At 35.4% G+C, this 27,526-nt stretch overlaps 1 protein-coding gene across 1 annotated transcript in view; it reads right to left on the bottom strand.

The window, feature by feature from the left end:
* LOC140135406 (FH1/FH2 domain-containing protein 3-like) overlaps positions 1 to 27,526 on the bottom strand; it is a 109,790-nt gene that overhangs the window by 28,516 nt on the left and 53,748 nt on the right. Inside the window, exon 9 of the mRNA XM_072156897.1 lies at positions 26,995 to 27,130. Coding sequence (XP_072012998.1) covers positions 26,995 to 27,130 — 136 coding nt within the window. The remainder of the gene's footprint in view (positions 1 to 26,994; positions 27,131 to 27,526) is intronic.

The following is a 27,526-nucleotide window of genomic DNA, read 5'->3' as shown; positions in this document are numbered from 1 at the left end:
ACCATCAGACATGACATACAACGCTATCAGCAGAAGACAGCACATATAACATTGCTATCAGCAGAAGACAGCACATACAACATCGCTATCAGTAGTAGATAGCATAAGCCTACAACATTGCTATCAGCAGAAGACAGCATACAACATTGCTATCAGCAGTAGATAGCATATACAAAATTGTTATCAGTGGACAGCATATATTATACAAAATTGCTATCAGCAGTAGATAGCATAAGCCTACAACATTGCTATCAGCAGAAGACAGCACATACAACATTGCTATCAGCAGTAGATAGCATAAGCCTACGATATTGCTATCAGCAGAAGACAGCATACAACATTGCTATCAGCAGTAGATAGCATATACAAAATTGTTACCAGTGGACAGCATATACAAAATTGCTATCAGCAGTAGATAGCACATACAAAATTGCTATAACAGAAGACAGCATGTACAAAATTGCTATCAGCAGAAGACGGCACATTCTAAATTACTACCGCGCATTGATATAGAATGGCATGCACATAGTGCAGCACCTACACTAGTGCATGGTGCGTAACGTGTGACTGGCATGCTCTTATGTGTATTTACATGAGTGTTTACAAGTTGGAACTTCATTGACCAGTGTAGTAACAAAAACTAAACAATTTTCGCCAATTATAAGCTTTATCAGCAGTAGACTATCGGAAGCATGTAACACACTCACATCACACATAGAAATTGCTGTCAGCAATAGATAGCAATAACAAAATTGTTATCAGTATATCACATCTCTCTGTATACTTTTTTTTTATTCAAGGGGCCTTCTCATGTTTTGAATAATTTGAAGACCTAATACAAATATAATTTGACATATGAATCTTACAACATTGCAACATCTGCGATATATTTTAAATTAGGTCACGCATCAAACTGGGATTGCTTGACAAAGCCATATATCATAAATAAACATTTGCTTCATTCAATCTTGATATATCAATCACATCATTAATATGATACTATGACTAACATGAACAGCTTTTGAAACGATAAAACAATCAAGTCTTGTGGATTGCGAAATTGCAACTGCATCCTGTACAAATGGCACTTGTATTATCCACAGCTATATATAATTCTGTATATATTGCACAGCTCCCAATTTATCACATGCCCTATAAATGTTTACCCTACCCTTACATATACTTGTGTAATGAATAACAGAACTGCCTTAATCTAGTACGTACAGCGGGAATTTAGCGGGGTAAATTTCATTAACATGCTATGACTGAGACATATTGCCATGAAAATCCAAATGATATCTTTCTGATGAAGCATTTTTGCATATAAATTGATTCGTAATCACAAGTTTTACATTTCAATTGTTTCATTTTTCAAATTAGTACATTTTATTCATTAAAATTGCTACACAAATTAGTACATAAACCACCTGTAATTGGCTTGCTATCATCTGTTCATCATCTTACTAAGTTGAAAATGTTTCTTTCTTTTTTAAATAATTTTCTCACAAATCATATTTTCAATTAGGCTGATAAATATTAGTAATTAGATTTAATGTAACCTCATATACCAGCTTTCCGTAAACCACTTAATATGGATTTTGTCATGTTTTAAACATGTTCATCATGATATTTATAATTGATAAGTTCAAAAAACACTGATAAGCTGACAATGCTAATAGTTCCTAAAAAATGACAGAGGTCCGGGAAAATTGGTTTCCCAATTCCACATCTACATGATCATATTAAATAAAAACTTTTCAAAATATTCCATTATTGTTTAGCACAGAAATTCATTACTATTATGTCTACTGATTGGTTGCAATCAATTTATTCAGCCAATCAGCAACACTGTAAGAATAGTGCTGAAGAACATTGAACTTTAATATTTAGAAGCTGCTGTATAATTAGTCCCCAATATGAATATATTGCGCAATTAACCATAATTAACCAATCAGGGGCACTGTAAGAAACGCAATATTCCTTAAGGGGTTCCAGAAATACCAAATTCATATTAATGTATTCAGTTAACGATAAAAACAAAATGTGAAAACTGTTCACTTTTTCATCATTTTGATACTCGATGCAACAAATGCCACACAACTCCTTAAACTGTCACTAGGAGCCGATGCTAAATGCCATTCTAATCAAATCTGATAGCATCGCCATAGCAACTTGATACCCTCTAGCCAATCCCAGCTCGACCTCTGATCTTGGAGTGATAAGACTAACGGCCACGACCAACTCGGGTGAAGTTTTAGCCCCCTTTTTTATGCAAACCGCAAACCTCCACAATGGATAAATGATAAGGATACTTTTTTTGGCTTGTGGGCTTGAACGGCGAGGTGCACCAGATGACATATATAAGACGAGAAAACTGACAGCTCTCTAGACCATGATCCTATATAGAGTATTAACTTGAATCTACTCAAGTCTTACCGTGTCTGATGGTGGTTTCACATGGTGGTTTACTGCTAAGTTTTTTAAAGCTTTTTTTTTCTTTACTCAAAACTTGGAATGTTTGAACTAGCATTAGCATAATTTTGTAAGATTTCAGATGGCACTACCAGCAAAATCATCGGCCTCTAACAACTATTTTGATTGGTTACAAAGAGTTACGTATTATATTATTCACCCATTGATATTTTATCCACCTAACTTGTCTACTTAAGTACCATAGTATATATATATCTCCCCAGTATCTGCCAGGCTGTACCATAGATTTCTATTACCAGAGAGCTCTACTGATGACAGTACATGTAGCACAGGTAGTATTTTTCTCTCCTGTATGCAAATGCATCTCTTACAATAGCAAGCATGGGCTACACCCCAACTTCAAATACTGTTGCACAACATACATCTTTTACCTAACGACGCAAAATACACCCAAAGGGTGACATTCATGGGTTTAATTAAATTTTGTCTAAAAAGATCTGTGTCTAAATGGAAAACTTAGATTTTCATAGACATGTAAGTGGCTTATTTTCTCTTCGGAGTTTCATCCCGCTAAAAAAAGGGCAGGTATTGAAAGTTATGAATGTAAACGAACTAGAGGTGCTCAATTACGCGCATATTTATGTGAAAACACAGCCTGAACAGATCTTTTCCAAACACCTGTAACACACTCCTCACTAGGATCCACAATATATTCATCTATCAGGGCACAGTTCTTTAACCCCAATACATTTGTACATTCATTGAATGACCTTTGAAAATTTGAGTACAGAAACGCATACTCCGCAACTTGAGGTCAAATTTAGCACTTTTTATTGTTTAATTGAGGTTATTGAACTATGCCATTGGGATGAGGACAGTGTGGTCCATAGTGCCTGTATCTCAATTCACTGAGAGACAGAGACCGAATGTGACAAACACAATAAGCCTATCAAAAATTAAGCATCAAATTGCACGATAAGAAGTCATTTTTCTTCCGATCAAATCAGTGACAATTCGCTTGTGAGATAAAAGTAGGTCGCAGTGGGCTGAAAACATTCAGGATTATGTGGTAAAAAAATGGGGCAAAAAATAGAAATCGTCTCAAATTTTTTATTGCTTTCATGTAACTAAAGTAAAATTAAGTAATTAGTACGTTTCTTTTATATTGAAGTATAGAATATGATTTATTGCTTGCTAATTTCATCTTAAACATCACAATCTCTAGGACACAGTTCCATAACCCCAACCTGCTTCTACACTCAAAAGAATGACCTATGGATGGGTTGGGTATAAAATCGCATGTCCCACAACTTCAGGGCAAAATTTGACCTTTGTTTGTTGAGTGGGGTCATGGAACTGTGCTATTGGGGTTGATATTATCATAGCTCATAATATTTGCTTGGCCAGATTATTGTAAATTAAATAATTTTTTTATTACCGATTTGAATCGAATTGCTTTCCCCATTCATCAATTATACAAGTCTTCTATTTCCCTCAGAAGTTGTTCACAGAATGTAAAGGAATCGCATCTTTAAAAAAATATGTGAGAAAGAAGCTATCCAATTTGTAACAATACCAACATAAATTCAAGTGCATTGCCAAAAAAGTGTGATATTGAACCCCCGAGGACCACTGCATTTCTTACAACATTGGTTAATTACCTGATATATTCATCTGATTAACCAATTAAAATACAACTTATATTTAAGCTCAATCCTCTTCAGCCCTACCACCATTCTTAGCATGCTCCTGATTGGCTCAATAAATTCATCATCTTCTTGTAACCAATCAGCAGGTAGTACTCATGAGGTTAAGCCTCTTCAGTCCTACCACCATTCTTACCATGCTGCTGATTGGCTCAATAAATCCTAGTAGTTTTCTTGTAACCAATCAGCTGGTATAATACTCATTGGGAATAACATGGTTAAATTTTAAACTTTAGAAAGCAATGATACATCCAAGTATATTGGCTCCATTTTGTAATAAATGTGTAATATCTTTGCATGCCAGGCCACTCATCTCAATTGCCTCAAGTTGGAATTCAATTGTTAAATAAATCAATTTCAGACCAGTTATGAATTTTGCAATATTGCATCAGCGACACCATAGAGCAATAAACTTCAACATGACCCTGTATTTTATGTACTTGATAAAAAAATCATGTTCTATGTTAGATGTCTTTTGTATCGTGAGTAGGAACAGGTTTTACATGGCTTGGCATACTAAGCAACAACAAATGTATTTGTGTAATTTAAACAATCTTAAATCAAAACTCCCCATTCTATTCACAACTTTTGATGTCATATCAGAAACCAAGTTAATTACAATTATAGTTACATAGCGCACGATAATTATTGAGTTGTAGTGACTAACGTTTTACCGATATTTGTAGGGTTTGTTTTTTTAGTGAATTCCGAAGTTAGTAACATGATCAAGGCCTTTCTTCTTCCAGTATTACATGTGTTGTTTGTTAAATCTATAGAAACTCATTGGGAAAGAGCATTGTAGAGCAGAGCAGAGCAGAGCAGAGCAGAGCAGAGCAGAGCAGAGCAGAGCAGAGCAGTGCAGAGCAGAGCAGAGCAGAGCAGAGCAGAGCAGAGCAGAGCAGAGCAGAGCAGAGGAAAGCATTAGGCTATAGAGGAGGGAGGAGTCGAGTAAAGTAAAGTAGAACAGAGTAGAGTTATATAATAGGTAGAGTACAGTAAATTAGAACATTGTAGAGTGGAGTATTGTAGAGTAAAGTTTATTATGGCAGAGTAGAGCATTAGAACACAGGTTCGAGTAGAGTATTGTAGAGAAGAATTGAGCATTACACAGTAGAGTATAGCATTATACAGTAGAGTATAGCATTACACGGTAGAGTATAGCATTATACGGTAGAGTATAGCATTATACGGTAGAGTATAGCATTATACAGTAGAGTATAGCATTACACAGTAGAGTATAGCATTACACAGTAGAGTATAGCATTATACAGTAGAGTATAGCATTATACAGTAGAGTGTAGCATTATACAGTAGAGTATAGCATTACACAGTAGAGTATAGCATTATACAGTAGAGTATAGCATTATACAGTATAGTATAACATTGTACAGTAAAGTATAGCATTACACAGTAGAGTATAGCATTATACAGTAGAGTATAGCATTATACAGTAGAGTATAGCATTATACAGTGGAGTATATCATTATACAGTAGAGTATAGCATTATACAGTAGAGTATAGCATTGTTGAGTAAAGCAGAACACAATTTAGTAGAAAAGAGTAGAGCAGAGCAGAGCAGAGCAGTGCAGAGCAGAGCAGAGCAGAGCAGAGCAGAGCAGAGCAGAGCAGAGCAGAGCAGAGCAGAGGAAAGCATTAGGCTATAGAGGAGGGAGGAGTCGAGTAAAGTAAAGTAGAACAGAGTAGAGTTATATAATAGGTAGAGTACAGTAAATTAGAACATTGTAGAGTGGAGTATTGTAGAGTAAAGTTTATTATGGCAGAGTAGAGCATTAGAACACAGGTTCGAGTAGAGTATTGTAGAGAAGAATTGAGCATTACACAGTAGAGTATAGCATTATACAGTAGAGTATAGCATTACACGGTAGAGTATAGCATTATACGGTAGAGTATAGCATTATACAGTAGAGTATAGCATTACACAGTAGAGTATAGCATTACACAGTAGAGTATAGCATTATACAGTAGAGTATAGCATTATACAGTAGAGTGTAGCATTATACAGTAGAGTATAGCATTACACAGTAGAGTATAGCATTATACAGTAGAGTATAGCATTATACAGTATAGTATAACATTGTACAGTAAAGTATAGCATTACACAGTAGAGTATAGCATTATACAGTAGAGTATAGCATTATACAGTAGAGTATAGCATTATACAGTGGAGTATATCATTATACAGTAGAGTATAGCATTATACAGTAGAGTATAGCATTGTTGAGTAAAGCAGAACACAATTTAGTAGAAAAGAGTATAGCAACAGAGTAGAAAGAGAAAAAAAAACGGAAAAAGGAAGAAGTCAACATGCATAACTGCACAAATATGAAATCAACCCTGACATTTCATACCAACCTTTTTTTAAATTATTCCATAATCTAATGCGCTATTCATATCAGTATTTTAGTACTATAGTGAAAGATGGAAGCACACCAAGGTGTTGCTATTTTTATATTTCCAATACCATCAATCAAGCAGCGAATATAAAAGAATTGATACCTCTCATGCTAAATTACTTTTTCCATTTTTGAATGAAGATTGACAGCTGATGATATACCAATATTTTGTTTTGTTTTCAACAGTTATGCACAAGTTTTTTGGCTTTCTAATATTCATTGCAACTAATATAAAATACCTAATATGCTGCATAGTGTGTTAAAATTGGATTGAAGAAGCTCTAGGCAAGTTAGTCAGTTTAAGGGCTCGGATAGTGACGTTTTTACATATTTTTTGTGGGACCTGAGAGCACATTGGACATATCGAATTGCATTTTGAATATGTTGTATTTCCTTCTGATATCAAATAATTTTGATTTTTTGAAATTTGCGATATAATACACATTTTATGGCAAGTGATTCAGAATGCAATTTGATATGTCAGGTCTCACAAAAAATTCTGTGCAAACATTGCTATCCGATTCCTTAAATGGTGACTTTGTCGATTATGCTAATTATTAGTCTTCCATTTTGGGCACAGTAAAGGAGCCTAAAATTGGGACTCTCATACGCCCAGTGAATTTCTGCTCAATAATGACAACATACTGGGGTTGAGTGACACTTGGGCCTAACCCAAAAATAAGTTAAGCACTTACAATATATATTTCTATGTCTAGTTGCTCTTCAGTTACATTCACTAGTAGACCTTTCAAATGACATGAAACCTTGCCATTTGAAAAAATCCACTGAAGTTTTCAGATTTGTCGTAACATAAACTACAGTATACATACAGAGCGCCCCCTATGTCGGGTGTGTGAGTCAGACATGTCACCAGTCAACAGCTTTGTGTATAATTCGACCTGGCAATTTCACACCGATTATCTTGACTTCTGTATATCCCTGTGTATACATATCACACGTAAGGGGTGAATTAATTTGACGGTATATTGACTGCATTGACGATAATTTGAAGTCAATTCGGTGACAGGTAGCGCTCTAGCATTTGCAGTTTATATATAGCATCATTCACAGACACTTTGGTTTGACTAATGCGAGGCAAAATTCTTACAGGTAAATTATCCACTTCATTTGCACACATTTATTTTTAAACAACACACAAATTAAAATTACCACTCTCTACTCTTCTTGAAGTTGGATAAATGCACACTGACATTTGAGCAAGTTTACAGTGTAGCTTTAGAAAGCTTTACAACCCGTGCACATAATCATGACTTAATTCAATTTAATTCAACTTTATTTGATAACTATTTATTTGATAACTATTTCTTTGAAAAAAATGTCAAACCTACAGAGCAAACATGTTAAAGACATAAAATAACAACATACATCAAATTTACATCAGTGGCATAGCCAGTTTTTAGAGACCGGTGTGTGTGTGTGGTGGGGGGGGGGGGCAACATTGCAAAGATACCAACAGCCTAAATTTTACAACACTTTTTAAAATGGTGTCCTTCATAATTTCCTAGCCATCCTGTTTACCCACTCCCAGAATTACAATCTTCTAAAAATCAACATTTTCAAGCCAAAATTTGAAGAAACAGTTTAAACTCCTGAAAATATCTCTGTTATTTTCTTACTGTATTTGTTGCTTTTTTTCGTAGTAAATAAATTACATTGTTATTCCTGAAAGAGAAAGCACAATTTTGCACTTCGGTGGTCTTTAAAAATATGGGCGGCCATGAGAGAGTCCAAATCTTACTGATCAAGCTAACCAGTATACCTGGTAGACACAAAGAAATAAGCTTTCTTGATCTCTTGACAAATCTACAGCCCATCCTACACCTAAAACAACAAAAACATGTTGCTATTTTGCTAATCTAGCGGTAACTTCATCCCAAAACTAGAGTTGCCTACAATTTTCAGCTTGCATCGTGCGGCAAATCATTTAAAAATCACCCAATTTTTCTCTTAACCACTGGTTACAATGCGACATAAAACAACTGGAAGTCGCAGGAGCCAATGTTGAAAAGTCGCCCAATTATTTTCTAAACCATTGGTTGCTATGGGATAGGAAAATTTCAAAAGTTAAAGTGGAAATCTTCAAAATTCACTCAACAAGGCTACAAGACAGCGAGTATATCAACCCTGCTCAGAACCACAGTGTCTGGTGGCATCAGCATGGGAATCGCCCACAGCAGCTGATAGATGTATCCCATCATGCTCTGCAGTACCATAGTAGAACTGCACATGCCATAGAAAGTGTACACAAAAACCCTCACTTCAACGTTCATTTACTCGCTTATATCAGAGGAGCTTAGACTTTTGTTTGAAAAAATATGATCTCTAAAGTATTATGAAACTAGCCATAGCACTCAATATTTAAGCGGCTCTGACTTACGTTTTGTATGTATTTGCTATGGAGCAAGCAGATAGACTGCAATGTATGATGGGATACTCCCTCCAGCTGCTGTGGGAATCGCCTTGTCTGAGATTAACCCATTCCTTGACATATGCAAAAGATTTCTGACAACTTTGTTCATAACAAACTTGATACGAATTTATTGACAAAACTCCTACTTGAATCCAAATCGGCATGACATTAACTTTTTAAAGTTGTGTCTTGATCATAATATCGGTAGTTAATTTGATTATCTATAAACTTTGCCACAAAATTTTGATTCACTTAACTTAAGAAATAATCACAGGGTTGTATAACAGTAGTGGTTTACCAGATTCTGAAATTGTGCCCACTTATTTTAAAATTCATGATTCCAAGCTTCCACACACTGCACTTAAATTCCTAGAGCATCATTCCGCAACGCAAAGTTTGCATATGATTTCTTTTTAATGCAGCGGCCAAACATGTAGGTGAATTAAGCATAATGGAAACTATTTTTGGTAAGTGAATGATTAAGGTAGGAGAAACTTTTCCAAACCACCCTAATTTCCTAATTTGCATATGTGACACGATCTGGTCCATGGGGGCCAAAGGAGGCATTTTTGAAAATTGAGTTACTATAATTATTACCTTATACAAACATTAAGGATGCACACAGGATCACTGAAGTGTTACATGGCCAAAATTGAGTTTTCATCATTAATGTCATCTTCAAACCGTATTTTATCTTGTCATTAATAGATTTTAAAGAAATCTTAAAATTTGAACCATAAGAAAAGCTATTTTAAAGACCCTTTTTCTTTAATAATTCGTCAAAATGCAAAAGCATATAAATCATTGTTTTCCCGCAATATATCGCGTTCTCAAACAGCGTATCTGCGGCGATACAGCTAGCAAAGACACGCACACATGATAAACTGGATGGGCGAGGTGATTGCTGATTGAGGCGCTGGAGTCGCCAATCGCGATAACTACCGTATTTTATCGTATTGATCTCTTCCAAGGTAGGTAAAGCTTGCACCATTGCATTGCGAAACTGCGGGCCGACATACCACCACCGTCCCCATCCTAGAATCAGTAGGCCTACTCGATAAATTTGTGCTGATAAAAAGTGCTGATATAGTGGTATAAATTATAGGTTTTTATATATGAACATAATTTAGTGAATTTTTGTTTGTTTTTATTTTGTTTTTCAAGTTTCATTCTGAACTTGAAAAGATGAAATTTATCTGTAAGAAGTAGTTACCCGTAAGAAGCCCTGTAATGATGACGCAATCTGGTAGATACGATAGAAAACGTAGGCCCTAAATATTTTGCTAGTAGGCTAGACTTAGCCCGTAGGGGAAAGTGGGGTAATCCCGGGCACCTTTCGTTAAGGCTACACAGGTACAAGATTAAATAAAGTTCATCAGTGAAAATCATATCAATGCAAAGTAGGAGTAATGTTCTAACTAGTAACCAGTTTTTAATAACTCAACATCTATAGTTAATAAGTTATAATTAAAAAAACAAAATAGAAAAAATGATGGGGTAATGCCGGACACGGGGTAATCCGGACACATGATTGTTGCTAAGAGGGAAAGTGGAGTAGGATGATAATCCCTGAATGTATTAGGTACTTCCGTTACCTCAAGCATACAACTATGGGGGCTGTTGTTGTTGTCTATATTTTCGAAATAACAAGTGTCCGCATTACCCCATCTGTATAGAGACGCATGTGTGTCCGGGATTACCCCTCACGGTCTCGATTTATTTTTTCAGTGCTTGTTCTACTAATCCATTTTTAAGATACCAGAATTCATACATCCAGCTAACAATCAAGTATCAAACATAATTTTCATCTATACTTAATCTGTGTCCCTTGTCGCATTAACTGTCACCCAGCTAATAAATCACTTTTCAGATAAAAAGTCAAAAATGACAATTTCTGTTTTTTTCGTAATTTTCACAAAGAAAGACGAGACCCAAAGCGCTGGTAGTAGTACACGTGAGGTACACCTTGAGGTAGCTAATACCCTAATGTAGTATAATAGTGCCACCCTTCTCCGTTTAGCTGCAATCGACGTGTCCGGGATTCCCCACAGTCCGGCATTACCCCACTTTCCCCTACATCATTAGGCTTATTGTTTTATGTTTAAAAATTTGTTTTATTTCATTCATTGATTCATTCATTCATTCATTTATCATTCATTTCATTGTTATTATTTGATTTACCAAGTTGGTGTAGTTGGACAAGAATATAGGCCTATTATATTAGCTTATATTTATGCAGTCCCAGCCTTGGTTCGGGGGCCTCTGCGGTCGTTCAGTCTCGTCTTAATTTTGAAGACCATAAAATAGGCAAGCAGTTACTACCGGTAGGCCTATATTAGATACCTAAGGCCCTGAATAATGTTTCAAAGTGTTATTAAAACACGGATTTAAGATTCGTTTTCGAACGTTCTCTCTCCTGATTGATTATGATTGCGATAAAAGCTTTTGGTTTTACAACACTTTTTTGGCCGAATGCCTTTTTATTTGCAATGTTTGCCTGGTTTTCAACTTTCACGTTTATAATGTTTTCTGCATACTTTAAAAGGTAAACTGCTTTAAAGCATTTTTCGTGAATGTTTTCATGCAGTGTTTTAAAACGCTCTTTACAGCATGATGCCTATAGGCCTACGGTAGGCCTACTGCGCTGCATAAACCACAATCTAATTTAAAGCCACAAGTGTTCCGTTTTCTACTTTTGAAATTCGGTTTTGTTAGGCTATGTCAATTTCCGTGTTTTTCAGTTTTCTTGTGACCTCTCCGTGTTTTGCCCGTTTAACATAATATATAGGCCTACTTTTTGTCCGTTTTACAAGAAGTTTATTCAAGACATAGGCCTATTACAACTTTTACCCCAATTTTTACACGTTTATTTGATTGAAAACAACAACAGACACACTTTTTTTTTAAATTTTTGTTGTTGTATTTTATTCACTTTTTATGCGGTACAAAATATTTTACAACTTTATTGTAGCTTTAGGCCTAATAGGCCTATGACCTTTGTACGTGTTTGACATTCCGTAAAAAGTTAAAAATAAAATATGATAACTACAAACAATTACAATAACAAAAACGGAATATTGAGTAATGCGACACATCAGAATCTTTTCAAATTTTACTTGGGATTCCTGTGGTGTAGGCCTAGCTATAACGGGCGTTAAAATCTCATTGGCGCAGACGGGCCGTTGTGGTGCCTCTCAAGCACTAACAAAAAAGAAAAAGCAACGAGTAGTAACAACATCATGTTTGCGGTTCAGAAAAGGACAATGAACATAAAATGCAATATTTGTCAACACCAAAAAAAAAAAAAAAAAAAGGAAAGAAAATAACCAAAAACGATAAATTAAAAACATTGCATTTTTAAAGCAAAATTAAGAAAATTAGGACAAAACAGAAATCACAATTATAATATGTCTCAATTTATTCTTCATTTCATAAAACTTCCTGATTATCTGCTACTAAAATAATTGCTTGTCAGTTATTCTATGCTACTTTTAATGTTCTGATTTCCGCAAATTTTAATACAGAGCATGATCTTTTTGTAACGGAACAGGACAAAATTGTGCTTAAATAATCATGGTTTCGATTCGCGGCAACACTACCATGCACTGTGCAACTTATTCACAGTAACCTGTCTGTCTGTCCATGCGCCCTGTCGCTCCTCAAACGCTGACGCTACGCCGCGGCGAGACGCGACCTTGCCGGAAGCCCTGCTGCACCATGGAAACAAGACTGCAGTAAATAAAATGATTACACCATGTGGATAAATATCTGCCGAATGTGCACGGATAATTTAGTAAAATTGTATATTTTACCTTCTAAATCACCAAAAAATGCCAATCTGCTGCAGTTGGACGCCCTTCTCATTTTCTAACTTGACCAAACGTCACAAGTCACGGATTATATATTTATGGAATAATCTTCAAAAATGGACCTAAAATCCGCTGTATTTTTTCTAAATCGCGATTTTCGCAAGTTCACTTTTGACCACTTTTAACCATTTTTGGTCCGCCATAGCGTCTAAATGAAGCATCACTGAGGTAAGTTTTTAAGTCAAATGTTTAGATATGGCCAAAATCTAGATAGTGTTTTTTCATTTTTTAAATTAGGGCCTAGAACTTTTTTATCACCCATGATTCAAAAATTTGAACACGGGTCATACGTTTTTACTGATTTTTTGCCTATATTTTAAAAACTAAGCAAAAAAAAAAAAAATAAAAAAACACTTTCTAGATTTATTTGTCTAAATTAATAAAATTCATGTTTTACAGTTTTTGATTTTCAAATAATTCTTTTATGGCGGACCAAAAATTTTTGGTCAAAAAAGCCGTTTTTTGGGATTTTCTCGAAAATTGTACTTTTTGACCCAAAACTGACATTTTAAATGGATTGATGAGCTCATTTCCGTTCAAAAAATGTATACTTTTATATACTTTACATAAATAGTTTTCGAGTTATGAGGTGAATAATAATGGATAATTAGTGATCCTGTGTGCCTCCTTAAGCTATTATATACTGAAAACACCAAAGGTCTAGCATACTTGGTTCTTAAGTTATGAAGTTTTGTGATGACTGTTTTCTTATGTATTTTATTGTTTTTTGACCCCATATTTTTGCCTTTATCTCAATTTCAAATTTGCCGCCTTTGGCCCCCATGGACAAGATCGTGTCACATATCCAAACTTCGACTTGCGGAATGATGGAATTGCCCAATATATTCGCACATTGTTATTTTCGCAGGAGCTACTTGGAACGCAAAAAAAATGTGAATATAATTGCAGCACAAACATTTGCACTATTAAACTAAAGACTGTTGATCTGTAGAACATTAACATAGGAACATATCGTTAGAGGGAATATAGACAAGACGGTCCATCATGTGGCTATTCCAGTTGAAATCCATACCCCCTCTATGGAAGACATGACCTTAATCTTCAACACAGGGAGTGTGTGAGGATTACCTGAATGGGTGATTCTATTTAATATCTGCACCCCCTCTGTGGGCGATTAAAGTCATGTCTATCATAGGGGGTGCATGGATTTCAACTGGAATACCCCTTTTTTTTTTTTTTTGGAAACTAAAAGGTGACTCCATTTGAAATCTACACCCCCTCTGTGGAAGATTAATGTCATGTCTTTCACAGGGTGTATGGATTTCAACTGGAATAGCCCATTTGTTTTGATTGATGGAACAGTCGCAAGCTGCCAACATTATTGCACGAATCCCTTGTTCATGTAATTGATTGATACAAGGGAGTTATTGATCATGTCTTGGCAGACTCAATCTGAAAAGCCGATCTAAATATCAGTCTGTCAGACTAAGACAATACATTGTCTGATTGATCGGATGCTATACAATGAGCGTATCTCAAAAACTAAAACTTGTGTATGAATGTAGACATCAAAACTGTTTCACTTATTTATTTATTCATTCATTTTTATGTCAAAAAGTTCTGCTAAGATATTGCACTATAATGGATAATTTAAAGATGCGTGATGGTAAAATGTACGAGAAGCTAAAATCAATGGCTAGCTGACAATGGGATTATCAAGCGAGGATGGTATGGGAATTTCCCCCAGGATTTAAGGCAATGCTTAAAGGTGCATTTTGTGATTTCAGCGTCTTCTTTTTCCAGAATGGATCGATATTTATTGACGACAAAACATTATTTCAGTTGATTCTGATTTTGCATTTGCGAGCTATGCAAAATTACATGTATTACATCCCTTCATAGGCCACTGTGTATTACTGAAGGTCGACAGACAGAAATTACAAATTGGGAGAATTTCTTTGGCAAATGACTGAATCTGAAAGAAATGTTATGAGAACATGTATATCTAATGACTAATGGTATAAATATCTCAACTTTTTAGAGAGTAAAAATCGTCCCTGCATCTACACTGACAAAATATGCCAAGGAAAGGTTTTAAATCAAAGAAGGTACACTGATTCCTATTTATTCCTGATGTAGCACTTGCTATATGAATGTTTAGCAAATATGAGCAGTCCTTTTTTACAGATTTTGGTAGACTTTCAACATGTGTACTCGTTCAGGAAATACCAAGCTTTTTCAGGGCTGATATCCATTTATTTAAATAGAGATGTTCTTTTTTGTATCATTTCTTTCCCTAACCATAGTGTAGGAGCTCTTTTGCCATCTATTCTCCTCCTTCCCTTTTCCCCCCTTTCACTTCTTATACTGTAGAAACTCGATAGTTAGCATATGTGCTTACTATCCAGCGCTTTTTAAACATGCAAACATCCACAAAAGTGTAAAGGGTTTTGAGCAAATCATCAATATACATAGTTATATATACGAACAAGTAAACCTGCAAATGTGTGTCTCAATCCCATTAGCTAAGTTGGTAAAGCGCCGCTATTTGGTACAATTTCATGTTTTCAAAAGCGCTTGATAGTAAGCACATATGCTAACTGTCGAGTTTTTACGGTAGCATCTTTCCTTTCTTTCTCATTCTCTCTTTCACATCTATCTCCCTCATCTCATTCTCTTCTCTCCCCCCCCCCCTCCCTCTCTCTTTTCCTCCCATCCATTGTCACTCACATTATCTTCCCATCATCACTTCAGGTTCACTAAAAATCTTATCGATTTACTCAACTCGCTTCAAGCACAATCATCACATCATAAATCATTTAAAAACCGTTCAGCCGCCTTATTTACCGTCAACAACAACAACAAAATCTTCCGACTCAAAAGGCTGTGTAAACGCTCTCCACAGTCAGAACCGACTTACATAAACAAATCAAATAAACGCTATAGAAAACAGTGAAAAAACCTGTCAACTAATCAAATATAAGCTACTGTTTTGGTAACACTTTCACTCTAGCAAGAAAACCTCTCCAGCTTGTCAACTTCACTCCGCTGTATATTTATTAGTCTTCTCTGTCGGCTTCCCAATTGTGATTTCACCTTAAGATTCCATGCATCGTTTCCGTTCTGTTCCATATTTTTTTCAATCATGTTTTACACCTGTCTCTGCGATATAGTCTAAATATTTGGAAACATCTTGACATTATTTCTGAATTTTCACAAAATTACAGGTGAGTATCAAAGGCTGCATAAAGAGCCAGCAGGGACAGATGATACCCGCCTTTTTAAAGTCTCTCCACGCGGGTGTCAACTGCAGACGACATTTTTTTTTAATTCAAAAATGTCAGAATTGAACATTTTCATGACCATATTTGAAATCAGCATGAAAAATGCATTAAAACGAGTACAAACAAACCTAGTATTGGCTGCATAAAGAGCCAGCAGGGACAGATGATACCCGCCTTTTTAAAGTCTCTCTACGTGGGTGTCGACTGCAGACGACAAGTTTTGTTGTTTTTTGTTAATTCAAAAATTTCAGAATTGTAAATTTTCATGACCATATTTGGAATCAGCATGAAAAATGCATTAAAGTGAGTACAAAGAAACCTAGTATTGGTTCAGTGGTTCTTAAGATAGCTGTTGATATTTTGAGAAAATATCTCAAAACTGGGACATTTTATGTTACAGGCTTTATGGCTAGCACACAGACATCGTTACGGCAAGACATATTCAACAGAATCTACACACAGCCTACATGTATTGTCACATCACTGAGACTATATGGGGAAAATGAAATTTTGCTGTATGTTTGGTGAAAATGCACAGATTTGTGACAAAAAAATTAAAAATTTGTGATGTCAACATATATGAAATCTTACCGCATTAAAAAGCTTGCAATTGTAACAAATTCTGGGAACATCATAACTTGACATAAGCCTTTAAATAAGTCATTAAACTTTTACAATAACCTGCATTTGCGTCCGCATATTTTAAAAGTTATTATCTGTGATTGGTTTAAACACATCGTGTATATTCATGAGGTTATGAATAAGCCTATGAATAAGCCTTGGATCACCTCAAGTTCAGTAGGAACGTCAATGCCTTTTCGCGGTTGCGTAGCAAGCATGTCGACAAACCGCCCTCATATATGTGTGTGTATGCTCGGCGCGAGTAACTTGAAACTACGCCCAGCGAAATACGCACCTACATCGCTACCAAACATGAGGCAAACCAATGTATACCCTTGTTAACTTGAAACTGAAAGAAAAGACAGCCTATAACCCTAACACGTAAAAATCTTACAAAATCTTACAAGGAAAACCACTAGCATGTTCCTTATTAGGGTTAATAACATTTTTTAAAGGAAGAGTATATGTTATTCAAATTAATGAAATTTTGGCAAAAATTTAAAAATTTATGCGGGCGGGTATTGGCAATCAGACACTATTGATTCATTGCCATTAGCCTAATGCAGACACATTTTCTCAAGAATGTTCACCACAATTTGATACCGTAATAGGAATGATAGAAATTGTATCTATTATAAACGATTTGATGCAGACGAGTGGGGTGGGGGCAATTGGAAACCAATGATTCATTTCCATTAGACTTAATGAAACAGTCCCCTTGTCACTTATTAAAGCATGGATTGGGTTTTTCCTTTAAGATCCACACTCCCCCTGTGGAAGATTTTAGAAATATCTTCCACAGGGGGAGTATGTGTTTCAAATGGAATGAACACATTAGGCAGCTCTATTTAAATTTCATACATCCTCTCAGAAAGATACAACCTTAATCTTTCACTGAGGGAGGGCGAGTTTCAAATGGAGCTGCTAATGTGTTCATTCCATTTACAATTCATACTCCCCCTGTGGAATATATTTCCAAAATCTTCCACATGGGTAGTATGCATTTTAAATGGAATAGCCCATTCTTATGGATTGGAGAAGTCTTGATCAATTCTAGCTTTTTAATATACAGATTTACAAAGAAAAATAAAACACTTGAGCACTAATTTTCACTGTTTTTGTGCGTTACAATTGGCATATAGTGTATCACTAAACTCATCCGATTACAACAACATTAAATATCAAAACACTTGAGATGCTTATTTTAATAATAATAAATATATCGTGTGTGAATACGTAGGATTAAAACCACCTAATCAATTTCAACTATTGAAATTGAACGAAACTATAGCCGCTATAGTTTGATCAGCTCGTAAAATGTTAGGCTTTTACCACTACGCCGAAAAGTAGCCCATGTTAAGGGTATACGAGGTATTGTTGGTCGAAGCAGCCACAAAAAAAAAATCGATTTTCATTATCTGAATCAATACATTATTGAAAAATAACACTTTGGTGTTTATGCAAAAGTTCATTCTACAAATCATATACTTTGAAAACTTGCTTAATTTATCATTGTTAATGAGTTATGTAAGTGTTGCAGGCAGTGTTCAAATATGCCTCAAAAAGTTACAGGCCAGCGGGCTTGACCTTAAAAGTTACCCGCCAGCCGTGCCGGCAACTAGATGCCAGTCAGAAAAGTTACCGGCCAGGCCAAAAAGTTACAGGCCAATGGCCGGCTGACCAGCCCTATTTCGAACGCTGGTTGCAGGTGTTTCAGCCCTCCTACAACATGACTCAAGAACCGCAGGACCTACAAAAGTATATCTGTGATATTTGAATTCTTCTACACGCTCGCTATGAATTGAGCAATGCAATTTTTGCTAAAGCTTACTACCATTCACTATTTTTTTTCTGCTGCTTCGACAAACAATACATCGTATACCCTTAAGAGTGCTATTAGTTGACCTGTCTGGTCTATATTTTGTGTGTTAAAGAAAGTAACTAAATATAGGACTAGAATTAATAATTCATGCTGCTTCTGGCGAGATGTCACGAGGCTATTCTCAAAATAAAATAATTTGATATTAATCCGGGGTGTATGCAATTCAAATGGATCGGCCTAATGTGATCATTCAATTTGAAATTCTTATCCAACCAAAAAAATCAACTAAGATCCACCTTTTGCTAAAATCATAAATGCATCAAGTATACTAGTCACACTTCCCACTTGTGAATTTTGCCTATTCTATCCAAAACAAAGTCTAACTAGTTCTGGCTGAGCTACATAGCCAAATCCTGTAGCTACCATATAGCTATTAAATTTTCAGAGTAGATCATGATTGGCACTCATGTTTACTGGTGGTGTGACACACTTTCCCAGTAAGGCTTAGCAAGCATAAAGATGATTTCAAAATCCATGGGAGCTTTGATCATGATCGCACACTTTCCCCCTTTAGCGAATGATACACAATCTTATTGCGCACTTCCCAGCTGAGTAACAGACAAGAGCTACAAATATCACTCTTGTGGCAAAGTTCATCAACCTTAATTCACCTGTTATCTCAACATCAAACTGCTCTGTGAAGATGAGTTTTGATACGCAGATGTGCCTGATGGCAGTTTTAAAGATATAACATTATATTTGAGTCACTGAACTGCATTGTTTTAAGTGTCATTCTGACATAACATGCTCAATTTGTGGCTGCTGACCAGAAGTATTTAAACTGCGTATTCTGTCATAGCCTGAGTTCCGAACAATGACCCCAAAATCGTGCACTTTCTACATTCGGAGTAACCAGAGGTCATTCCTTCCATCCTCAGCTCACCTTTGGAATGCTCTACCTGGTCCAATTATCTCTAACCAGAATCGGCTGAACTTCAAACGGGAGGTTAACAACTATCTTGGCGCCAACCCATCAGCGCTATCATACCGATAGCAGCTGTTAATGCCTTGCATAGTTTAGACATAAAAAAAAAAAAAAATAACCAATAATTCCACATTTCAAAATAATATAGCTCTACTTTCAAGGTTTACACAAACTTAAAAAAAATATTATTTTGCATTGGAAAGTATCCAACCAGAAATGAAAGTTTAATTTCTATATTTGGTCAATGTTTAACCCCATGAGAACTACCTGCCGATTGGCCAAAAAGAAGTTTTCATTATCAATTGGCCCAATCAGCAACATAGTTAGAATAATTTCACCACACAAAAAATTGGGGTGAAATATTTGCAAAGCTCCATTCTGATTGGTGATTAAAGTGAAGATATAATGTAATTGACCAATCAGAGGCAATGTTAGATCGGCAGGTAGTGCTCAGGGGGTTAAGTAAAGGGACAAAACACATTTGAAGTTAGTCTTTAAACAATGAACTTGATTGTTTTAGCATTTTTTACATTTTTTTTGTCCTTTTCCACCTAAAATTTGATTAAACATTAAATTTTATTTGTTTTCCAAGCCAGGTCAAACTAAAGGAATATTATTGAGTTATGTTACACCTGAAAATTCAATGTGATTTGTTTTATTAAAAAAAGAAAATAAAATGCCATATTTTTTCTGACATTAGAAGGGGTGACATGCATGATCATCACAAATTGTGCTGCTGTCATGTCAGGCTGCAAGTTTTCACCTTTTTTCCCCAACGAATATGAAGGTGATCTTGTATACAGGGTGTCTAAGTATGCACTCAAAGTTCATTACAGCTAACAGTCCCTGCCATACATTTTGAAATATGAAAAAAAATTGAACCTCTGTCCTCTTCATACTATAACAGCCACCAGACCTGATTTCATAAAAGTGCAAAATGTGAACTTCCGAAAGCTTGAGACCTCTTCGTTTTTTTGTGAGGTTTTATATATACTGCGCCAAGAAAGTATCCTTACACTTGTTAAAATAATCACAATTTCAAAACTGAACCATATTGGGTTAAATTTATTTTTTTAATAGATGCACTATCTAATCCGGCACATTTTGACACCCCATTGAATCCAATGTGACTTCAAGAAGCAAAGTTACAAGCATTTGATTAGACGAAAGTCCTGTTTTAAAAGTGACACGCTGGCCTATTCAAAAATCCACGGACTAGACATTTGGTTTGAGAGTGGTAAATGGCTAATTTGTGTGTGCCTTTAATTTAAAACAAAAGGAACAAAAGAAAACTGAAACAAAAGAACTGACAAATAAAATGTAAGTTATGAAAAGTGCAGAGAAGTAAAAACTTAAATAAATACAGCTTTAAATAAAGTTTCATTGAAGAAACTGTGTAGTCTCTTTGCTGCGCTTGTTGGAATCTTTTTGCGCCTCGTATAGGCAAATTTGTCACTTTTAAAAACTGGACCTTTGTCTATTCAATTGCTTGTAACTTTACTTCTTGATGTCACATTGGATTCAATGTGGTGTCATAATGTGCAGGATTATATAGTGCATCTATTACAAAAACAAATTTACCTCAGTATGGTTCAGTTTTGAAATTGTGATTATTTTTCCAAATGTAAGGATACTTTCTTGGCGCAGTATATATATAAAAGACTAAATAAAGAGTGCACATGGAAGTGATTTATAGACTTTATATTGACTGATGATGTGAGATTGTCTCTATATACAATCATATAACTATACCCCACTTTCAATATCATTATGGCGATAACTGCTCAATTTCAATCACTACCTAAAGTTCAAGCACCTTTTCACAAGCAAACACTTTCCACACTTGCAGCAAATAACCACGAAAATTGACATGTCTTGTTTGATTTTGATTTTTGCTAAAAATTGTACGCTTGCAGCAAATAGCCACGAAAATTGACTTGTTTTGTTTGATTTTGATTTCACATTTCCACGAGGGACATTGCCACATGACTCTGTTGTATATATATTGAATAATACATCATTTTACAACTCACTCATAGATCTATTGAAGAGCATTTTACAACTTGAGTGATATTTTATTCACACAAAATGCAACTCAAAATGAAGTTCTCCGGCTAAACATGATTTATGTCGGACGTTGCCTTGTGTTACTATTTGATCAAACATATATGGTTACTGATAGATTTATTAATATCTCAGTGTCCATTCTAATTATCTTAGTATATGTATTTCATTTTTGTAATTGACATGAGCTAATAATATCATGTTCATCCGTACATACACATATCAAAAAAAGAAAGTTCCAACATGCTTGAGTCCTCATAACTTTGAGCACAACTACTTAAAACCAATAAAATTTAATTGAACATTTGGAGAATTTTGTTAGCTGCAATATAAACTATGATATGGTATCACACCTGCGTAAAATAACATTGGAATGATCAAGAAATGCAAAACATATGGAAATTTGGTTCAAAAAGTTAGTCTATTACTGTGTAAAAAGATATGGAATAAACATAATTTTTCACCAGGTTTGTCATCTCAAATAATGGTTACTCCCTGTAAGAAATCACCAAAAGTAGTCTATACTCTGTCTCAGCTCAAGTTGAGAGTAACACCATGTTGGATTGTCCTGTCGTAAATTTGAATCAGTGCGTTTAAGTTCCCAATTCTTTTGGCACAAGTGCGGTCTCATGTTGCAGCTATTATAATTCTCCAATCGTTCATGTCCATTCTAGCAAGTGGGGACTTTCTTTTTTAAGGTGTTTAATTATCTTAGTGTACACATTCAATTTTTGTAATTGGCATGAGCTAATAATATTATTATATTCACCGGTATATCGACTGCTCAGTGCCAGAAGTAGGTATAAGCAATAGCTGCCCAGTGAACATATGGTAATTTACACACAGTATACTCTACTCATCCGCATGGCAGTTACACATGGCAGCTATTGCACTTACCCACTTCTGGCACTGAGCAGTCGATATATGTAATATATCTTGTCACTACAGAATACTGTGATGATATGATAGTGTGGCATATGAAAATACACTAATATGAGAGAATTGTCTGAAATTGAAGGGGCATTTCGTGATCCACAGCCTCATACCCTCAACTTTTCTAAAAAAGGTTGACATTTTTATACCATCGGAAATCGCTGGCTACATAAAGTTTGTGCGCAAAATATTTCTTGCCTATTCATCTGCTTGGCAAAAATATTGTCAAATTTGTATTTAAGTTTTGTTCAGAACAAATTTCAAACACAGTGGGCTATGGAGCCTATGTAATAGACATAATCCAGCATAAATTGCAAGCTTTTTTCATGCATTTCTACTGTAATATACCATAAAAAAGATGATACTAGAATCAGGCAATACTCCTTTAAGCAGTAAGCATTTCCACTGAGGCGCAAGGAAAAAGTGTGACATTTATTTTCTTTTCAAAAAAAAAAAAAAATTATTGGCATTTTCAGGCCATCGATACATTTAAAATTTTGTGTTCCCTTTGTCTCGAAAATGCGAGCTATGCTACTAAATATATACAAGACAGTCCTTGGATACACATAATATTATGTTTTGCATCCTAATCAAAAGAGAAAATTTCAAATATAGAGCTATAAAACCAATACTTTTTTCTGTTTAAATCTGGGTCAAATGTTCTATCAATAATATAAGACAGGGTTGAAAATATTAAAGATGCATATTATGATATTGCTTAATAAGTAGTTTAAAAAAAAGAAGAATCAATAAATATTCATATATCTTTCTGACTATAATTTGATACTTGCATAAACATGCAATAACGATGTATTTGCGTATATACACACACAGTCCTCACATGTCAGACAAGTTTGTGGGTTCACATGATTTGTTTTGTAGGTGGGTGCATAATTTCCAATATGTGCACCTTTTCCCCTACAAAAATGGCTTGAATGCAACAAATGGACTTCACCCCCTTTTAAAAATGGAACTATTTGTGGGATGTTGGGGATATTTTAAAGAGTTTAATTAACATAAAAGAATTTATCTGAAAATTTGTCTAATTTGGACTTATTTTGGGCCTGGTGGATTCAATAAGAAGGGGAGGAAAGGTGCCCCCAGGAAAATTGAGGAAAAAATGATGACTCCTATATAGGTCTGTATAGAAAGAAAAATGTGTGGAAGAGCATTTTCCATCCATGAATTAAATGATGCTGTTAATAGCTATTTATACAGGTATGAGACTGCACTTTCCTAAAAAAAAATGAAAAAAATGAAAATGCTTGCGCGTGAAATTGGGCAAAAAGTACCAAAAACAGGCTGAAATTAAATAAAGTTGCGGAAATTTTGACTATAAAAAAAACTGAATTCAGTTTTTAAACTGAAAATTCTCATGCCTGTTTATAGAATCTGCATATTGCTAAAGCCTGACTATTTTAAGTTTGATAACAGACCAATTTCAAGCTTGGCCTTGTATTTTCCTTTGTATTTCTTTAATCTAATCAATGCAAGAGAAAAAGAAGGGGAGATACTGTGAAGGAAGAGAGAGAAATAACTGGAGAGAACCCATGAGAATGAGGCAGGAAGGGGGAGAGTGAAGCACCCCTACCCTGATAAATTATTGGGTTATAGGGCAAACAAAAACAGTATGTGTGGACCCCGGACTCCCAATTTTGAAATCAAAAATCCCAAGATAATTTTGTTTCTGAAGTTAAAAACCTTGGTGAGAGCCATGGATGTCAAATAAAAATATGGCCCTCTATCGATTACCGATGTTATATCCCCATATCCTACAGGCTATAAGGTCTCTCACTTTCAAAAAGTTATAAATAGTTGCATTACATGTATGTCCCCACTTTAAGGTTATTAATTATTTTAAACTGTTGTGATTTGGTAGTTCACAGCATCTTACGAATGGTAGTGAGCTTTGGCAAAAACTGCATTGCTCAATTCATAGCGAAGCGTGTAGAAGAATTAAAATATCACAGATATACTTTTATAGGTGCTGCGATTCTTGAGTTACGTTGTAAAGAGGGCTGAAACAACAACACTTTTGTAAAACGTATACATAACTCATTAACAACAATAAATTAAGCAAGTTTGCAAAGTATACGATTTGTAGAATGAACTTTTACAAAACATCAAGGTGTTAATTTTCAATAATGTATTGATCTAGATACTGAAAATCGATTTTTAGGTTGTTTCGACCATTAATACCTCGTCTACCCTTAATGGTTTCCTGGGTAGGGAAGATACAGAGGGAAGAGAAGTGGAGCGGGGAGAGAGAAAGAGGAGAGAGAGAGAGAGAGAGAGTGTGCAAGCATCTTTGCTGTCTGGTGAATCTCATTTGAATGAAATGTTTGACTAATCATAATCACATCCAATGGGCTATTCCATTAAAAATGCACACTACCCCTGTGGAAGATTTAGCTAAAATCTTCCACAGAGGGAGTATGAATTTTGAATAGAATAGACAAATACTCACTCCACTTGTAGAAGATATAGGAGTATGGCTTCCAAATTGAATAACCCTGACCAATTACATCTGAAAAACATACTCCCTCTGTGGAAGATATTGCCAAAATCTTCCACAGTGGGGGTGTGGATTTTAAATGGAACAGCCCAATATGGAGGTGATTACACCCTCTTACGTCAGTTTGATAAGTGGCGATGCATCACTGAGTAAACAGTTTGTACTTTGACGACAAACAGCTAAACCAAGACCGCATTCATTATCTCAATCTTTCCACTCCAAGACAAGGGTGGTCAAAAACTATTAATGCATTTTTTCCCCATAATAGGTATGATAAGTATTTAACCATAACATTTTACACACTTAATCGTCGTATCGTATATGACTTTTCAACAAATCAAGCATGTTTTTACTTCCCATTAAGCTTAAAAAACGATGACATACTCAAGCATCTATCGAAACCGGCAAGATACCAAGCTGTTTGTCTTTTATGTCTCATTTTTTACCATAATGGGTATGATAAGTATTTAACCATAACAATTCATAACATTGTACACACTTAATCGTCGTATCGTATATGACTTTCAACAAATCAAGCATGTTTTTACTTCCCGTAAAGCTTAAAAAATGATGACACTCTCAAGCATCTATCGAAAACCGGCAAGATACCAAGCTGTTTGTCTTTTATGTCTCTTTTTTTCCCATAATGGGTATGATAAGTATTTAACCATAACAATTCATAACATTGTACACACTTAATCGTCGTATCGTATATGACTTTCAACAAATCAAGCATGTTTTTACTTCCCGTAAAGCTAAAAAATGATGACACTCTCAAGCATCTATCGAAAACCGGCAAGATACCAAGCTGTTTGTCTTTTATGTAAATTTCATCTATAGGAATAGTTATTTTTAAACTTGACTGCACATTAAATGATGAACAGCACTTAGACGTTACTGCAGTAATGTGACTAATGTTTTCCATCCATGGATGACTTGATTACACACAGATTATTCATTGGGCAGAACAAACGTGTGCATTCGTCTGAGAGACAGAGCTTCGAATGCTATTGAATGCTATTTCTTTTTGAATTTTACTTTTTTAATATATACTTATTGATTGGCATATCAGCTTTTTTTCTACAATTCCTATTTCGATGCTAATAATAATGCACTGGAATATCAGCAGGCATTTCCATATATGGCATGTATCGTGTTGTAACAACAAAGAAAGTAAATAAGTGATATTAATACTTTTTATTGCATATCGTGAAAACATTAAGGTAAAAAAATATTTGGCTATAAATATATCAATAGTTGGTTATGTTCATGTTTGGATGCATAACCACATTTCTCTATTCTATTTGAAATATAGAAGACATACAGGGAGTGTGAATTCCAAATGCAGTTACCATAATGGGTGACTCCATTTGAAATCTACACCCCCTGTGTAGGAGATTAAGGCCTTATCTTCCATGGGAATAGCACATTTGTACAAAGTGGCATATAGATCTCTTAACCTCTCATGGGGTTCCCACGCTCCCAAGATCTCATTTCCTAATTAACTAAATGACCCCAATTCAGTATTGACTTTAAAGGTAGATCCAAATGTAACACATGATATTTTCTACCTCACACTGAGGCCCATCACCTCTACTGTTCCTCAAGGATCATTACTGGGTCCAATTATTTACTTAACTATTCCTGTACAAATAGACCCACTCTTGATGCAATCCTAATCAAATTCCTTTAATAAGCGACAAATAAAGGCTATGTAGTCATCTGTCTCTAGTTTCCTGGTATACCATACACACAAGCCTAATCCTAACTTACCCATATCTAATCCTAACCCACCCTGATCATAACCCTTACCCTAATGCTAACACTAATTATAATTTAAACTTAACCCTGACCCTAACCCTAAAACACAGGGTGCGCAGGGTAAATTTTGCACCAAATATAAGATATTTTTCGCACTGTAATTGATACTATTTTGTTACACTTGGCTCAACTTACCCATGCTGGGTGACTTGCCCCGTGATCGTGATCTGCCCATGCTGCCTGTATCCCCTGGTGCTGTTCCATGGTTCTTAGACAACAGAAAATCCTTTAGTTTCTTATCTTCATCCTTATCCTCGCTTAATGTCAAATTCTGTGAGGCAAAATCAGAGAAATATTTATGAAAACTGAACCAAATAGTCATGATAATGGGAGTTATCTAGAAACTTAAGGCAAGTTGGGGGAGAGCATGACCTAGCGGTGCGTGCACTCAATTGCAAATATTGAAACCGATAAAGCTGACACATAAGAGGAATGGTATGGGTTCTATTCGCTGCCGTAGTGCACGTTAGTAACCACTGGTTACTGGTTCAAGCCTGGGCTCATACACCAGTTCCAAATGTTGATACCATGGGCTTTGTGTTGTGATCATTTCGATCAGTGGTTCATAACAAGCCAGTTGACCTAGCAACGGTCATATTCTAACATGCACTATGACAGCGAATAATGGAGATTTCAAAGTTTGATATAAGGGATATCATTTCCAATC

Source organism: Amphiura filiformis, chromosome 16, assembly GCF_039555335.1.
Source record: "Amphiura filiformis chromosome 16, Afil_fr2py, whole genome shotgun sequence".
Classification (NCBI taxonomy): Eukaryota; Metazoa; Echinodermata; class Ophiuroidea; order Amphilepidida; family Amphiuridae; genus Amphiura; species Amphiura filiformis.
The sequence above is the reverse complement of the archived record's forward strand: the minus strand, read 5'-3'. Positions and strand labels throughout refer to the sequence as shown.